The sequence below is a fragment of the Scyliorhinus torazame genome, chromosome 12 (assembly GCF_047496885.1).
Source record: "Scyliorhinus torazame isolate Kashiwa2021f chromosome 12, sScyTor2.1, whole genome shotgun sequence".
NCBI lineage: Eukaryota > Metazoa > Chordata > Chondrichthyes > Carcharhiniformes > Scyliorhinidae > Scyliorhinus > Scyliorhinus torazame.
Window position 1 is genome coordinate 82,666,663 of NC_092718.1, and position 18,572 is coordinate 82,685,234.

Genomic DNA, 18,572 nt, shown 5'->3' on the forward strand with positions numbered 1-18,572 from the left:
CCGGAGCTTCGGCGCAACCAAAACCCCAAAAATTGCCACCAATGGGCAAGGCTCCAACCTTGCTGACATAGTCTGAAAAAAAGACCTCCAGAAGTCTGCCAGCTTTGAGCACGGCCACATGTGTGCCTGATGTGCTAGGCCCCCCCATACACCCATCGCATCTATCATCCAGACCCTCAAAAAATCCATTCTTTCCAGTTTTCTTAAGGTGTGCTCGGAACAACGCTTTTAGCTGGATGAAACTCAGCTTCGCACAGGGTGAGGTCGAGTTCACCCTCCTCAGTGCCGCACTCCAAACCTCCTCCTCCAAGAGCAGACCCAGCTCCTCCGCCCACTTTGCCTTCACATCCTCAACAGAGCCCATGTCCTCCCCCATCATCCACTGGAATAACGGGGAGATTATATGGGGATGAGAGATGAGTATCTTTGCTGCAGAGGTTGTAGTCTCTGCAGTTGGCTATCTTCTCAGGTTGCAAAGTGTTGAAACCACCAGCTGGTTTGGATCTTCTAGCTGGAACAACAGCTTGTGTCAGTTAAACAGAGTATCAGAGCAGCTGCTTTCACAAGGCCTTAGAGAGATCTGGTAAACCTTCCAGGGAGAGGAATCTGGGAAGTTCCCACACAGCCCTGCCTTGAGGCTTTAAATACTCACCAGCTGCTCTGTTTACCTGGAGGGAGCTCCAGCTGGGATATCAGAGAGAGAGTTCCACCCTTCCTGGCAGAGACATTTAACAGAGTTCTGCTCAGCTCCTGGATTCAGATGAGACTGAAACCCACGCAGACAGAGCCACACAGCAAGGAGACTTCCCGAACAATCCGGACCAATCCGCATCGAGGAACTGCTAAGTCCTAGGAATGTAAAGCCACGATTGGCCACCAGCCAAATCCATAAAACTGTGACATCACTGAACCATACCAAACAGCACATTGTTTAGGGGGAGGTGTTCTTGGACCAATCCAAATAGCACTTTATGCTGGGGTTTACAAATAAAGGCTGGGATACGTAGAAGCCAGCAGAACAGAAAATAAAGGAATTACACAAGGAAAGCAAGGTTTAAAGAGGGAAAGCAAGGTTTAAACATGAGGATCCTTACAGCCTCCCGTACCAGCCTCCCCGAACAGGCGCCGGAATGTGGCGACTAGGGGCTTTTCACAGTAACTTCATTTGAAGCCTACTTGTGACAAGCAATATTCATTCATTCTGCATACGTCTGTCTCCCTAAGTTCCAAAATTTGTGCCTATGTGCCTCAGAAACCAATTTGTACGCATCTAGAATAGTCTTCTTTACCATCTCATAATGCTTACCGACTCCTACTCTGACAAGGTAGCGTAAACTTCTTGCGTCTGCCCCATCAACTTAATCTGCAGGGATAATGTCCACTTGCCTTTTGGCCACTCCATTTGAGTTGCTATTTTCTCAAAATCCCGAAAGAACGCCTCTACTTCCTTCTCTTCAAATTTTGGGAGAGCCTGCATAAACTTAAACATATTGCCCCATAGAGTTCCATTCTAGGACTAAGTTCCCCTCTACACTCTGGTCCTTTCCCCCTCATTTCTAGTACCCTAAGCTTGAATCTATCTCCCTTTTTTGTTCTTTTCTCTCTTTCTCTTTCTTTTCTCTCATTTTCTTTTTCCTCTCTGTTTATTTCCACCTCCATTTTTTAAAATTCCCTTTCACGCTGTCACCACAACCAAAGCCCCTCCAGCTCCATTCCCCCATCAGAAGACGTTTCTGATGCTGCACTCTCCCGTCGGGGCCCCTGTGCACCTAGCACCTCCATCAAATTTAAATGTTTAGCATTTGCTTCAAATACCTCTGCCTTCTTTGCTCTAGCTGGTGTAACCAGTTTTAATTTACCTGCCAATTCGATTTGCTGGCCTTTGCGGAACCCCTCCAAATAACCTCCACCTGGAGAAAATGCGTGGCAGCTGCCAGAACCATCCTGTTTTATCACCTCACACCTGGAGTCTCTTTACAATGTATTTTGTGAACCAAATTCCCTATCTGATGCTCCGTATCCTGGACTTGAGCCCCCCAATTTATGCTATGACACCCTGGGCTAGGGTGCGGTCAATTCCAGCCCCACTGGCCCCGGAATCCCAACATAATTCAATTAACCAATAATACTTATAAAGTGCTTTTAGATCTTTGGCCCTCGACTGCTCCAATAGCTTACAGGCACCAGTTTAGGACGTAAAACACAAAAACTGTTTATTTATAACAAGAGAAGAGTTAAAGTATGCAATAACTAAACAAGAATAACAGCCTGCTAACCTATTACTTTTCCCTTTGACCATCCCACCTTCTACCGAAACACACACAAGACATATGCACAGAGGAAGGGAAAGGGGTAAAAGGATAGGGGTTAGAATATGTGTCCTTATTGCTGATGTTGAAGTCTTTGTAGTCAGCTACCTTCTCAGGTTGCGAGTGTTGAAAACCCCCAGTTGGATTGGATCTTCTGATATTTTCATAGAATTTTCATGGAATTTACAGTGCAGAATGAGGCCATTCAGTGCATCGAGTCTGCACCGGCTCTTGGAAAGAGCACACCATTTAAGCCCACACTTCTAAACTATCCGCGTAACCCAGTAACCCCACCTAACCTTTTTGGACACTGAGGGCAATTTATCATGGCCAATCCAGCTAACCTGCACATCTTTGGACTCTGGGAGGAAACCCACGCACACACGGGGAGGAGCTGCAGACTCCGCACAGACAGTGACCCAAGCCGGAAATCGAACCTGGGACCCTGGAGCTGAGAAGCAACTGTGCTAACCACTGTGCTACCGTGCTGCTTATGTGCATGCAGTCAGAACTCACAATTATTTGCCTCACTGAGGTAAGATTAAAATTCTCCATTCATCAGATTTTAAAAGGAGGTTTTCAGCTAATCCAGCCTGCCTGGTGCCGTTCTGAATCTTCCTGCACATTTAATTGGCTGTGGATAGAGAGAAAGACTTTTCTTCAGGACCTTAGAGAGGTCATCAGGAGGCAGAGAGAGAGAGAGATCAGGGGAGGGATTCTCCGACCCCCCGCCGGGTCGGAGAATCCCCGGGGGGCGACGCGAATCCCGCCGCCCCAACGCCGGCTGCCGTATTCTCCGGCGCAGTTTGTCGGGCGGGGGTGCGACTCACGCCACAATAGTCGGGGGCCATTGGTAGCGGCCCCCCCGGCAATTCTCCGGGTCCCAATGGACCTAGCAGCCGTCTGTATTTGGCCAGTCCTGCCAGCGTGGGTTACATATGGTGCCACATGGCGGGACCTGGCAGGTAAGTCGGCGGGGGGGGGGGGGGGGGGGGTCCTTGGGGGGGGCGCGGGGGGATCCGACCCCGGGGGGCCCCCATGGAGCGCTGGCTCACGAACGGGGCCCACCAATCTGTGGGCGGGCCTGTTCCGTGGGGGCACTTCTTTCTTCCGCGCCGGCCCCTGTCGGGCTCCAGCATGGCCAGCGCGGAAAAGAGAACCCCCCGCGCATGCGCCAAATACATCGGCTGGTCTGCACATACACGGAACCACGCCGGCGGTTCCGCGCATGCGCGAGATCACGTCGGCCCTTCGGCGCATGCATGAACTCGCGCTGTCTCTTTGGCGGTGGATGGAGCGGCGCCAAACCCTCCGGCGTCCACCTAGCCCCCGAAGGTGCGGAGAATTCCGCACTTTCGGGGGCTGTTGACGCCGGAGGGTTTGGCGCCGCTCCATCCACCGCCAAAGAGACAGCGCGAGTTCATGCATGCGCCGAAGGGCCGACGTGATCTCGCGCATGGGGTTCTCCCGCCGGCGTGGGGAATTCGCCCCCCAGAAGTGAGAATCCCGCTGCAGATCTGTGGCTCTCCAAGCCTCTTAATCAAAAGTGAACTTCATTCAACAAAATGGAGCTTGTTTGAGTTTGGCAGAACATTCCAGAACACCAGCACCAAGCATCATCGAGAGCCAGTCACGTCCCGGGAAATCAAAGTATCCTTAGTGATTTGTTATGTTCTCGGTGTAACATAAGCGGCTTCCTTGTGGTGCACTTGACAAAGGAAGGTTCAGACGTGGAGATAACCTCAACACGTTTATTAAACTATTTACACTTCTATTACTCGGGTTCGACACTACTGCTAATCCTACTACAGCTACCCAGACTGACTAACCAGCTGCTGCAATCCACGTGGTGGTTGTAATATTGAATCAACCCTGACTGTCTCCACTGGAAAGAGGCAGATCATGTGTGTGGTGTCCTTTATATATGGGTTGGTGCAATGCCCCCCTTTGGTGGTGTCACCTCCGTGTGCATCGTGAATGTCCATTGGTCATGTCCTATCTAACTGGTCTATTGGTTGAGTGTGTGTGTGTGATGTCACTGGTGCTCCCACTAGTGCCTAGCTAGCCTACATGCATTTACATTGATGCACATCACCACACCTAGCTGCCAGCCAAGTCCATGAAAATATATCATCACTGGGCCAGACCAAATAGCACTGGTACCGGGGGTCTCCAGAAGCCAAACCAAACTGCATTTCTGCCAGGGGGGTGTTCAGTGATCATCCTGATACAAAAGGTATAACAACCAAGATAACAACAAAAAATTAAGGGATACACAAGGCAGGATGCCTACACCCTTGGCTAGACCACACTGGGAGCACTGTGCACAGTTCCTGTCTCCAAATCCCTTGCTTAAACCACACTTGGAGCACTGTGCACAGTTCCTGGACGGGATTCTTCCCGACCCGGCGGGGTGGGCCGTACCGGCATCGAGGAGAGGCGTGAACCACTCCGGCGTTGGGCCGCCAGGAAGGTGCAGAATCCTCCGCACCTTCAGGGACTAGGCCGGCGGGGTTGGCGCCGCACCAGCCGGTGCGGAAGGGCTTGGCACCGTGCCAACCGGCGCCGAAGGGCCTCTGCTGGCCGGCGCTAGTTGGCGCATGCGCAGGAGCGCCAGCGTGTGCAGGTGTCATCCCAGCGCATGCGCAAGGTGGTTCTTCTCCACGCCGGCCATAGCGGTAGTTGACAGCAGCCGGCGCGGAGGGAAAGAGTGCCCCAACGGCACAGGCCCGCCCACAGATCGGTGGGTCCCGAGGACCCGGGCGGTCGGAGGAGAAGGGGGATATGGGGGAAGGGGGATATGGGTGAAGGGGGGATATGGTGGAAGGGGGATATGGGGAAGTGGTGATATAGGGGAAGGGGCTATGGGGGGAGGGGGGTTTTGGAGAAGGGGATATGGGGGGAGGGGGGATATGGGGGAAGGGGGATATGGGGGAAGAGGGATATCAGAGAAGGGGGATATGGGGGAAGGGGGATATGGGGAAGAGGGATATCGGAGAAGGGGGATATGGGGGAAGGGGGGATATGGCGGAAGGGGTGGAAGGGGATATGGGGAAGGGGGATATGGCGGAAGAGGATATGGGGGGAGGGGGGATTTGGGGAAGGGGGATATGGGGAGGGGGGATATGGGGGAAGAGGGATATCGGAGAAGGGGAATATGGGGGAAGGGGTGATAGAGGGAAATGGGGAAGGGGGTATATGGGGAAGGGGGATATAGGGGAAGGGGGATATGGGGATATAGGGAGATATGGGGGAAGGGGGGATATGGGGGAAGGGGATATGGGGAAGGGGATATGGGGAAAGGAGGAATATGGGGGAAGGGGGGATTTGGGGGATATGGGGAGGAGGGAAGGGGATATGTGGGGAGGGGGTGTGGTAGACTATATTTGGGGTATCGCGGTACTTAGGTGGGATTTATCTTGTATTGCAATATGAGTGGTGGACCCTGCCTGCTGGTTCCGCCCAGCAGGCAGAGCATAAGAGTCTGTGTTTCACCCACAGCAGTCATTCTGTACCGGAACTGCTGGGGTAACTACTTCTTCATTAAAGCCTTCAATTGGACTACAATCTCGCTTCAGTAGTGATTGATCGTGCATCAATTTAATGAAAAAAATTGAAGAATGGCCGCTCTCCACATCAAGCCAGAGTGTCTACAAATCAACCCCCACGTGGCAAATGCAGCAGCAACTTTTAAACATTGGCTGGCATGTTTCAACGGGTACATCAGGACAGCCCCGACTACCCCCATGGGGGAACAGAAAATGCAAGTCCTCCACTCAATGTTGAGCCCTGAAATCTACGTGCTTATCGAAGACGCGGGCGGTTTCGAGGACGCAATGACTTTGTTAAAAGAGCACTACGTCCGCAGTGAATCAGGTATACACTCGGCATCTATTAGCTACCAGACGGCAGATCCCAGGGGAATCACAGCACGATTTTTACCGCGCATTGTTAGTGTTAGGTAGAAACTGTAACTGTCCACAAGTCTCAGCCAATGACCACACCAAACTCTTAATACAGGATGCTTTTGTTGCGGGCATGCGGTCCTCTAAAATCCGCCAGCGACTGCTGGAAAACGACACGCTAGGGCTTAAAGAAGCACGGAAACTTGCGCACTCCCTAGATGTAGCCTCCCGCAAGGCCCAGGCCTACGTTCCCGACCGCGCGGTACCCGCATGGACAGGGTGGACCCCACCCGCGACCGATTCCAAAGCATCCCTAAATTCCCCACAAGCTTGTGCAGTGCGGCAGCCAGGAAACCCCGGGGGGAGGCCCAATGCTATTTTTGCGGGCAAAACAAACACCCCCGGCAACGCTGCCGGCCCAATCCACAATCTGCAAGGGCTGCACCTCGTGGCAGTATGCCAGGCCCGGTCGGCCGCCGCTGTCTCCACAGGCGAACCGGGCCCGCTGCCATGCCTCTCCTCACAAGCCATGTGCGATTCATGGGGGCAGCCATTTTGGATGACGTCTCAGGACCCCGACTCGGGTGGCCGTGTATCGCCCGACGAGATCTCTCAGCTTCTGCCACAACTTGCCTCCGTGACACTGGACCAGTCTCGGCCCCGAACGCTTTCAACCGTTACGACGTCGGTACTCATCAACGGGCACAAGGCATCCTGCTTGATCGACTCTGGGAGCACGGAGAGCTTCATCCATCCCAATACGGTAAGACACTGCTCCCTCGCTGTACACCCGATTAAACAAAAGGTCCCCCTGCCCGCTGGGCCCCACTCTGTGGAGATCCGGGGGTACTGCATAGCCAACCTCACGGTCCAGGGCGTGGAGTTCAATAACGTCCGATCTACGTCCTCCCCCATCTCTGCGCTGCCACACTACTGGGACTGGACTTCCAATGTAACCTGCAAAGTTTAACGTTCAAATTCGGCGGCCTCATACCCTCCGTCACTGTCTGCGGCCTCGCGACCCTCAACGTCGACCCGCCTTCCCTGTTTGCAAACCTTACCCCCGATTGCAAAACCATCGCCACCAGGAGCAGACGGTACAGTGCCCAGGACCGGACCTTCATTAGGTCGAAAGTCCAACGGTTACGAAAGGAAGGCATTATCGAGGCCAGCAACAGCCCCTGGAGAGCTCAAGTGGTGGTTGTAAAGACCGGGGAGAAACGTAGGATGGTCATAGACTACAGTCAGACCATCAACAGGTATTCGCAGCTCGACGCGTACCCTCTCCCCCGCATATCTGAAATGGTCAACCAGATAGCGCAGTACAAGGTTTTCTTCACAGTAGACCTTCAATCAGCCTACCACCAGCTCCCCATTCGTCCGGACGACCGCAAGTACGCTGCATTCGAAGCAGATGGGCGGCTCTACCACTTTCTAAGGGTTCCCTTTGGTGTCACAAATGGGATCTCGGTCTTCCAACGGGAGATGGACCGAATGGTTGACCGGTACGGTCTGCGGGCCATGTTCCCGTACCTCGACAATGTCACCATCTGCGGCCAGGACCAGCAAGATCACAACATTGTTGTACCCTCAATAACGACGCTTCTAGTGTAAATGGTGAAGAAGGCTTTAATAAACTAAGAACTAGACTGGTGCCGAGACGTGTGCTAACAGCTACGCCGCCCACAAGGCGGCCCGTTATATACGGCTCCCAGATGGGCGGAGCCAGAGGCGGAGTCCCCCAAGGTTCCAAGCCCGGTCTTAAAGGGGACATCACCTTACATGATACCAAGGGTACAGTATTACAGTAGCCATTCATCACATTCACCCCCTGTTTAAAAAGAGTCCGGCAGGGGTGAAGTGCCATCATAAATCCATTCGTCTCGGTGGCCTGATCGTCCTTATCGACCTCCTCAGCTCGGGCGGTGGTGCGGCGGACACGGACGTCTTAGTTGAGGGTACGTCCGGGAGCATGGCGGTCGGAGCCTTGATCCGGGTCGGGGTAGGGGAACAGGGTGCAGGGGAAATAGGTGGGGCCGGGGGTAGCGGTGCCGGCGCCGGCGGGGTGTGTAGAAGGGGGGTGCTAGGGGGCGCGCGCGGTAGGTGCTCACCAACGGGGCATGGGGCCGGAAGGGGGTGTGTTGTAGGGGGTGCCAGATCCTGCAGGGGAGCGGCACGGGAAGGGGCGTCTTTCGTGGGGGAACCAGCGGGTGCCAGGTCCCAGTGGGAAACCATATCTTGCCTGCCGTTGGGGTACTCGACGTAGGCGTAACTGGGGTTGGCGTGTAGTAATCGGACCTTCTCGACCAGGGAGTCCATTTTATGGCTCCTCGTGTGCCTCCGGAGAAGAACAGGTCCCGGAGCCGTCAGCCAAGGTGGAAGCGAGACCCCGGAGGTAGACTTCCTGGGGAAGACAAACAATCGGTTGAGAGGGGTCTCATTCGTGGCCGTGCAGAGAAGCGACCTAATGGAGTGTAGGGCATCGGGCAGGACCTCCTGCCAGCGGGTAGTTGGGTGACGTCTCGACCGTAGGGCCAGAAGGACAGCCTTCCACACTGTCGCGTTCTCCCTCTCCATCTGCCCGTTTCCCCACGGGTTATAACTGGTCGTTCTGCTCGAGGCGATGCCTTTGCTGAGCAGATACTGACGCAGTTCATCGCTCATGAACGATGTACCCCGGTTGCTGTGGATATAAGTGGGGAAACCGAACAGGGTGAAGATGCTGTGCAGTGCCTTAATCACGGTGGCTGAGGTCATATCGGGGCAGGGAATGGCAAATGGGAAGCGGGAGAACTCATCGATAACGGTGAGGAAATAGGCATTATGATTGGTGGATGGGAGGGACCCCTTGAAGTCCACGTTCAGTCGCTCAAAGGGCCCCGAGGCCTTCACGAGCCGAGCCTTGTCTGGCTGGTAGAAGTGCAGTTTGCACTTCGCACAGATCTGGCAGGCACTGGTCATGGCCTTGACCTCCTTGGTTGAGTAAGGTAGGTTGCGGGACTTGATAAAGTGGACGAGCCGGATAACCCCCGGGTGGCAGAGGTCATTGTGGATGGCTTGCAGGCGGTCCTCGCGCACGTGCCGTGGGACAGGGCATCTGGGGGCTCGTTGAGCTCCCCTGGACGATACTTGATATCGTACGTGTAGGTGGAGAGTTCGATCCTCCACCTCAAAATTTTATCGTTTTTATTTTGCTCCGTTGCATGTTATCGAACATATAGGCTACCGACCGTTGGTCGGTGACGAGGGTGAACCTCCTACCGGCGAGGTAGTGTCTCCAGCGCCGTACAGCCTCCACGATGGCTTGTGCCTCCTTTTCGACTGCAGAGTGTCGAATCTCGGACGCGGTGAGGGTTCGGGAGAAGAACGCTACTGGTCTGCGTTCCTGATTGAGGGTAGCAGCCAGGGCGATGTCTGATGCATCGCTCTCTACCTGGAAAGGGATGGTTTTGTCCACTGCGCGCATAGCGGCCTTGGTGATATCGGCCTTGATGCGGTTAAAGGCCAATCGAGCCTCAGCCGAGAGGGGAAATATGGTGGTCTTTATGAGTGGGCGGTCTTACTGGTCCACCATTTGGTCCATCGCCCTTTGAAAGACGGAGACCCCATTTGTGACACCGAAGGGGACCCTGAGGAAGTGGAAGAGCCGGCCGGCTGCTTCGAAGGCAGTATAGGGGCGGTCTTTTTGTCAGATGGGGAGCTGGTGGTAGGCGGATTTGAGGTCGACCGTGGAAAAGACTCGATATTGGCCGATCCGATTTACCATTTCCTTTGCCTCCGGTCTTCGTGCTTCCAGATTGAGCTTCTCTGGTTTTAGGCCTGCGTACATCCTGAATCTAGTTTAGTCTAATAAATTGAGGTACCCTCAATAACGAAGCTTAGAGATTAAACTGTAAAGAAGGCTTTATTAGACTAAGAACTATGTTAGAGCTGAGACAAGTGCTGACTGCTACACAGCCCATGAGGCAGCCCCTTATATACGGCTCACAGATGGGCAGAGCCAGAGGCGGAGTCCCCAGGGTTCCAAGCCCGGTCTTAAAGGGGACATCACCTTACATGATAACAAGGGTACAGCATTACAGTAACCGTTCATCAGAACCAACCTCCGCAAATTCCTCCATACCGCAAAAATGCTTAACTTAACCTATAGCAAGGACAAATGCGTGTTTAGCACCGATCGCCTAGCCATCCTCGGCTACGTAGTGCTTGATGGAGTCATAGGCCTAGATCCCGAACGCATGCGCCCCCTCATGGAGTTTCCCCTCCCCCACTGCCCCAAGACCCTGAAACGTTGCCTGGGCTTCTTTTCTTATTCCGCCCAGTGGGTCCCCAATTATGCGGCAAGGCCCACCCACTAATCCAGTCCACGGTTTTTCCCCTATTGGCAGAGGCCCGTCAGACTTTCAGTCGCATCAAAGCAGACATCGCCAGAGCGACGATGCACGCAATCAATGAGTCCCTCCCCTTCCAGGTCGAGATCGATGCATCAGACGTAGCTCTGGCTGCCACCCTCAATCAGGTGGGCAGACCCGTGGCTTTCTTTTCACGCACCCTCCGCGCCTCAGAAATCTGCCATTCCTCCATCGAGAAGGAAGCCCAAGCCATCGTCGAAGCTGTGCGGCATTGGAGGCATTACCTGGCCGGCAGGAGATTCACCCTCCTCACTGATCAACGGTCGGTAGCCTTCATGTTTGACAATGCACAGCGGGGCAAAATTAAGAATGATAAGATCTTACGGTGGAGTATCGAGCTCTCCACCTATAATTATGAGATCTTGTATCGTCCCAGGAAGCTCAATTAGCCTCCTGATGCCCTGTCCCGTGGCACTTGTGCCAGTGTACAAGTTGACCGACTCCGGACCCTCTACGACAGCCTCTGCCACCCGGGGGTCACCCGGTTCTTCCACTTTGTTAAAACCCGCAATCTGCACTGAGTGCTGAATTTGGTGCTTTTTGAGTGCGATAGTGAGAGTTTGGTGACCGAGGGAGTTAGGTGAGGAGGGAGTAAGGTGCTCCTTTCATTTGGTTTCTGACATTTCCGCAAAGAGTGCGAAGAGAGCCAGGAGTTTACAGGAAGTGTAGCTGACTGGGAGCAGAGTCGGAGGGCGGAGATCTAGATAGTCCACACAGCAGCTATATTCTGTAAGGTAAGAGGTGATGGAGGCTAGGCCAGTTGCATGCTCCTCCTGTAGGATGTGGGTGGTGAGGGATACCACCGGTGTCCCCACTGACTATACCTGCGGGAAGTGCACCCAACTTCAGCTCCTCAAAGACCGTGTTAGGGAACTGGAGCTGAAGCTGGATGAACTTCGGATCATCCGGGAGGCAGAGGGGGTGATTGAGAAGAGTTACAGGGAGGTAACCACACCCAAGGTACAGGACAAGAATAGCTGGGTTACAGTCAGGGGAAAAAAAACAAACAGGCAGACAGTGCAGGGATCCCTCGTGGCCGTTCCCCTTCAAAACAAGTATACCGTTTTGGATGCTGTTGGGGGGGATGACCTACCGGGGGAAGGCCCTAGCGGCCAGGTCTCTGGCACTGAGTCTGGCTCTGGGGCTCAGAAGGGAAGGGGGGAGAATAGAAAAGCAATAGTTGTAGGAGATTCAATGGTTAGGGGAATAGATAGGAGATTCTGTGGTCGCGAGCGAGACTCCCGGAAGGTATGTTGCCTCCCAGGTGCCAGGGCCAGGGATGTCTCGGATCGTGTCTTCAGGATCCTTAAGGGGGAGGGGGAGCAGCCAGAAGTCGTGGTGCACATTGGTACCAACGACATAGGTAGGAAAAGGGGTGTGGAGGTAATAAACAAGTTTAGGGAGTTAGGCTGGAAGTTGAAAGCCAGGACAGACAGAGTTGTCATCTCTGGTTTGTTGCCGGTGCCACGTGATAGCGAGGCTAGGAATAGGGAGAGAGTGCAGTTGAACACGTGGCTGCAGGAATGGTGTAGGAGGGAGGGCTTCAGGTATTTGGATAATTGGAGCGCATTCTGGGGAAGGTGGGACCTGTACAAGCAGGACGGGTTGCATCTGAACCAGAGGGGCACCAATATCCTGGGAGGGAGGTTTGCTAGTACTCTTCGGGAGGGTTTAAACTAATTTGGCAGGGGAATGGGAACCGGATTTGTAGTCCAGCAACTAAGGTAGCCGATATTCAGGACGCCAAAGCATGTAATGAGGCACTGGTGAAGGGAACACTGACAAAGGAGAGTATTTGCAGGCACGGAGATGGGTTGAAGTGTGTATACTTCAATGCAAGAAGCATCAGGAATAAGGTGGGTGAACTTAAGGCATGGATCGGTACTTGGGACTACGATGTGGTGGCCATCACGGAAACTTGGATAGAAGAGGGGCAGAAATGGTTGTTGGAGGTCCCTGGTTATAGATGTTTCAATAAGATTAGGGAGGGTGGTAAAAGAGGTGGGGGGGTGGCATTATTAATTAGAGATAGTATAACAGCTGCAGAAAGGCAGTTCGAGGAGTATCACCCTATTGAGGTAGTATGGGTTGAAGTCAGAAATAGGAAAGGAGCAGTCACCTTGTTAGGAGTTTTCTATAGGCCCCCCAATAGTAGCAGAGATGTGGAGGAACAGATTGGGAAACAGATTTTGGAAAGGTGCAGAAGTCATAGGGTAGTAGTCATGGGCGACTTTAACTTCCCAAATATTGAGTGGAAACTCTTTAGATCAAATAGTTTGGATGGGGTGGTGTTTGTGCAGTGTGTCCAGGAAGCTTTTCTAACACAGTATGTAGATTGTCCAACCAGAGGAGGGGCAATATTGGATTTAGTACTGGGTAATGAACCAGGGCAAGTGATAGATTTGTTAGTGGGGGAGCATTTTGGAGATAGTGACCACAATTCTGTGACTTTCACTTTAGTAATGGAGAGGGATAGGTACGTGCAACAGGGCAAGGTTTACAATTGGGGGAAGGGTAAATATGATGTTGTCAGACAAGAATTGAAGTGCATAAGTTGGGAACATAGGCTGGCAGGGAAGGACACAAGTGAAATGTGGAACTTGTTCAAGGAACAGGTGCTACGTGTCCTTGATATGTATGTCCCTGTCAGGCAGGGAAGAGATGGTCGAGTGAGGGAACCATGGTTGACAAGAGAGGTTGAATATCTTGTTAAGAGGAAAAAGGTGACTTATGTAAGGCTGAGGAAACAAGGTTCAGACAGGGCATTGGAGGGATACAAGATAGCCAGGAGGGAACTGAAGAAAGGGATTAGGAGAGCTAAGAGAGGGCATGAACAATCTTTGGCGGGGAGGATCAAGGAAAACCCCAAGGCCTTTTACACATATGTGAGAAATATGAGAATGACTAGAGTGAGGGTAGGTCCGATCAAGGACAGTAGCGGGAGATGGTGTATTGAGTCTGAAGAGATAGGCGTGGTCTTGAATGAGTACTTTTCTTCTGTATTTACAAATGAGAGGGGCGATATTGTTGGAGAGGACAGTGTGAAACAGATTGGTAAGCTCGAGGAAATACTTATTAGGAAGGAAGATGTGTTGGGCATTTTGAAAAACTTGAGGATAGACAAGTCCCCCGGGCCTGACGGGATATATCCAAGGATTCTATGGGAAGCAAGAGATGAAATTTTAGAGCCGTTGGCAATTATCTTTTCGTCCTCACTGTCAACAGGGGTGGTACCAGGGGATTGGAGAGTGACGAATGTCGTGCCCCTGTTCAAAAAAGGAACTAGGGATAACCCTGGGAATTACAGGCCAGTTAGTCTTACTTCGGTGGTAGGCAAAGTAATGGAAAGGGTACTGAAGGATAGGATTTCTGAGCATCTGGAAAGACACTGCTTGATTAGGGATAGTCAGCACGGATTTGTGAGGGGTAGGTCTTGCCTTACAAATCTTATTGAATTCTTTGAGGAGGTGACCAAGCATGTGGATGAAGGTAAAGCAGTGGATGTAGTGTACATGGATTTTAGTAAGGCATTTGATAAAGTTCCCCATGGTAGGCTTCTGCACAAAGTAAGGAGGCATGGGATAGTGGGAAATTTGGCCAGTTGGATAACAAACTGGCTAACCGATAGAAGTCAGAGAGTGGTGGTGGATGGCAAATATTCAGCCTGGATCCCAGTTACCAGTGGTGTATCGCAGGGATCAGTTCTGGGTCCTCTGCTGTTTGTGATTTTCATTAATGACTTGGATGAGTGAGTTGAAGGGTGGGTCAGTAAATTTGCAGACGATACGAAGATTGGTGGAGTTGTGGATAGTAAGGAGGGCTGTTGTCGGCTGCAAAGAGACATAGATAGGATGCAGAGCTGGGCTGAGAAGTGGCAGATGGAGTTTAACCCTGAAAAGTGTGAGGTTGTCCATTTTGGAAGGACAAATATGAATGCGGAATACAGGGTTAACGGTAGAGTTCTTGGCTTTGTGGAGGAGCAGAGAGACCTTGGGGTCTATGTTCATACATCTTTGAAAGTTGCCACTCAAGTGGATAGAGCTGTGAAGAAGGCCTATGGTGTGCTCGCGTTCATTAACAGAGGGATTGAATTTAAGAGCCGTGAGGTGATGATGCAGCTGTACAAAACTTTGGTAAGGCCACATTTGGAGTACTGTGTACAGTTCTGGTCGCCTCATTTTAGGAAGGATGTGGAAGCTCTGGAAAAGGTGCAAAGAAGATTTACCAGGATGTTGCCTGGAATGGAGAGTAGGTCTTACGAGGAAAGGTTGAGGGTGCTAGGCCTTTTCTCATTAGAGCGGAGAAGGATGAGGGGCGACTTGATAGAGGTTTATAAGATGATCAGGGGAATAGATAGAGTAGACAGTCAGAGACTTTTTCCCCAGGTGGAACACACCATTACAAGGGGAAATAAATTTAAGGTGAAAGGTGGAAGATATAGGAGGGATATCAGAGGTAGGTTCTTTACCCAGAGAGTAGTGGGGGCATGGAATGCACTGCCTGTGGAAGTAGTTGAGTCGGAAACATTAGGGACCTTCAAGCAGCTGTTGGTAGGTACATGGATTACGGTAAAATGATATAGTGTAGATTTATTTGTTCTTAAGGGCAGCACGGTAGCATTGTGGATAGCACAATTGCTTCACAGATCCATGGTCCCAGGTTCGATTCCGGCTTGGGTCATTGTGCGGAGTCTGCACGTCCTCCCCGTGTCTGCGTGGGTTTCCTCCGGGTGCTCCGGTTTCCTCCCACAGTCCAAAGATGTGCGGGTTAGGTGAATTGGCCAATGATAAATTGCCCTTAATGTCCAAATTGCCCTTGGTGTTGGGTGGAGGTGTTGAGTTTGGGTAGGGTGCTCTTTCCAAGAGCTGGTGCAGACTCAAAGGGCCCAATGGCCTCCTTCTGCACTGTAAATTCAATGATAATCTATGATTAATCTAGGACAAAGGTTCGGCACAACATCGTGGGCCGAAGGGCCTGTTCTGTGCTGTATTTTCTATGTTCTATGTTCTATGTTCTATGCCCTACTCCATCGAGGAGGTCAGGGCCGTAACCAGAAACTGCAAATCTACGCGGAGTGCAAGCCGCACTTCTACAGGCCAGAGAAAGTGCACCTCGTGAAGGCTTCCCGCCCCTTTGAACGCCTCAGCGTGGATTTCAAAGGGCCCCTCTCTCCACCGACCACAACACGTATTTCTTAAAGTGATTGATGAGTACTTCCAGTTCCCTTTCGCCATCCCCTGTCCTGACATGATAGCTGCCACCGTCATTCAAGCCATCCACAGCATCCTTACCCTGTTCGGTTTCCTTGCCTACATCCATAGCGATAGGGGGTCCTCCTTCATGAGTGATGAGCTGCGTCAATTCCTGCTCAGCAAGGGCATTGCCTCCAGCAGAACGACTAGTTACAACCCCCGGGGAAACGGGCAGGTAGAGAGGGAGAACGGGACGGTCTGGAAGGCCGTCCTACTGGCCCTACGGTCCAAGAATCTCCCAGTGTCCCGATGGCAGGAGGTCCTCCCCGATGCACTTCACTCCATCCGATCATTACTGTGCACTACTACCAACAAAATACCTCATGAACGTCTCCTTGCCTTCCCTTGGAAGTTCTCCTCGGGGACCTCGCTCCCAACATGGCTGGCAGTCCCCGGACCCGTCCCACTTCGCAAACACGTACGGGCCCACAAGTCGGACCCACTGGTCGAGAGGGTACATCTCCTCCATGCTAACCCCCAGTACGCCTATGTGGTGCACCCCGACGGCCGACAAGACATGGTCTCCCTCCGGGATGTGATCATCACCCTCAACGCCCCCGCCCCCCCCCCCCCCCCCACCCCCCACCAACCCCAACCATTTTTTTACCAGCGCACACCACCGCAGCCCCCTTCCAAGGAGGATCCGTCCTCCCACTGGCCCCATCCGGATGCGATTAAGCTGTAGACGACACGCTCCCAGAGCCACTGATGCCCGCGCCAATGCCAGCATCACCGCCGGGACTGCGACGATCGCAGAGGACGACCAGGGCCCCCAACCGGCTGATAGTTTCATTGTAAAATGAACTTGTAAATAATAGTCTGTAAATATGTGCATTGCATGTAAAGGCACCGAAGGGTACCGCTATAACCTCTACCACTGTAAAAACAAGGCCACCACCCCCGCCGGACTCTTTTTTAAACAGGGGGTGAATGTGGTAGACTATATTAAGGGTACCGCGGTACCTAGGTGGGATGTACCTTATACTGTAGTATGAATGGTGGAACCTGCCTGCTGGTTCCGCCCAGCAGGCGGAGCATAAGAGTCTGTGTTTCACCCACAGCAGTCATTCTGTACCGGAGCTGCTGGGGTAACTACTTGTTCATTAAAGCCTTCAATTGGACTACAATCGTGCCACAGATGGGCCGAATGGCCTGATTCCATGATGGGAATTCAAGGTAATTCTGTAACAACTCAAGTGGACCACGGTAGGAGAGGGAACGATTATCAGAATGCAAACCTGCCTACCGTCTGTCTTCCTGTGCGATTCTGGGACCCGGAATGATCCATCATCGTCACTGCGAAATAAACACAGAAAAGTGAGAGAGAGTAGGAAAAAAGAGATTTACATGAATGCTCCCAGGGATGAGGAACTTCCGTTAACATGGAAAGACTGGGAGAAGCTGGGATTGTTTTGCTCGGAGCAGAGATGTTTAAGGGGGAGATTGTATCGAGACGTTCTAAATCATGAAGTGGGTTTGGAGGCAGCACAGGAGCGATGGGTCGAATGGCCTCCGCCTGCGCGATATCATTCTGTGATGCCGTGATCTCTCTCTGGTCAAGAATCACTCTAGATCGCCGCTGAAGGGTACAGAGAGTCCATCAGATATCTGAGAGGGTTGTCCATATTTCAACCATGCAATTCATAATAGGATCAGTACTGAGGGAGTGCTGCACTGTCACAGGGTCAGTACTGAGGGAGTGCTGCACTGTCACAGGGCCAGTACTGAGGGAGAGCTGCACTGTCAGAGGGTCAGTACTGAGGGTGTGCTGCACTGTCAGAGGGTCAGTACTGAGGCAGTGCTGCACTGTCAGAGGGGCAGTACTGAGGGAGTGCTGCACTGTCAGAGGGTCAGTACTGAGGGAGTGCTGCACTGTCAGAGGGTCAGTACTGAGGGAGTGCTGCACTGTCAGAGGGGCAGTGCTGAGGGAGTGCTGCACTGTCAGAGGGTCAGTACTGAGGGAGTGCTGCACTGTCAGAGGGTCAGTATTGAGGGAGTGCTGCACTGTCAGAGGGTCAGTATTGAGGGAGTGCTGCACTGTCAGAGGATCAGTACTGAGGGAGTGCTGCACTGTCAGAGGATCAGTACTGAGGGAGTGCTGCACTGTCAGAGGATCAGTACTGAGGGAGTGCTGCACTGTCAGACGGTCAGTATTGAGGGAGTGCTGCACTGTCAGAGGGTCAGTATTGAGGGAGTGCTGCACTGTCAGAGGATCAGTACTGAGGGAGTGCTGCACTGTCAGAGGATCAGTACTGAGGGAGTGCTGCACTGTCAGAGGGTCAGTACTGAGGGAGTGCTGCACTGTCAGAGGGTCAGTATTGAGGGTGTGCTGCACTGTCAGAGGGTCAGTATTGAGGGAGTGCTGCACTGTCAGAGGGTCAGTACTGAGGGAGTGCTGCACTGTCAGAGGGTCAGTATTGAGGGAGTGCTGCACTGTCAGAGGGTCAGTACTGGGGGAGTGCTGCACTGTCAGAGGGTCAGTACTGAGGGAGTGCTGCACTGTCAGAGGGTCAGTATTGAGGGAGTGCTGCACTGTCAGAGGGGCAGTACTGAGGGAGTGCTGCACTGTCAGAGGGTCAGTACTGAGGGAGTGCTGCACTGTCAGAGGGTCAGTATTGAGGGAGTGCTGCACTGTCGGAGGGTCAGTACTGAGGGAATGCTGCACTGTCAGAGGGTCAGTACGGAGGGAGTGCT

General features: G+C 52.6%; 1 protein-coding gene across 2 annotated transcripts in view; it reads right to left on the reverse strand.

Annotated features, from left to right (window-relative positions):
• Positions 1-18,572, reverse strand: part of LOC140386521 (V-set and immunoglobulin domain-containing protein 10-like) — a 73,807-nt gene that overhangs the window by 9,115 nt on the left and 46,120 nt on the right. For both annotated transcript variants that reach the window (XM_072468927.1, XM_072468926.1), the window contains exon 11: positions 17,125-17,174. In XM_072468927.1, coding sequence (XP_072325028.1) covers positions 17,125-17,174 — 50 coding nt within the window. The remainder of the gene's footprint in view (positions 1-17,124; positions 17,175-18,572) is intronic.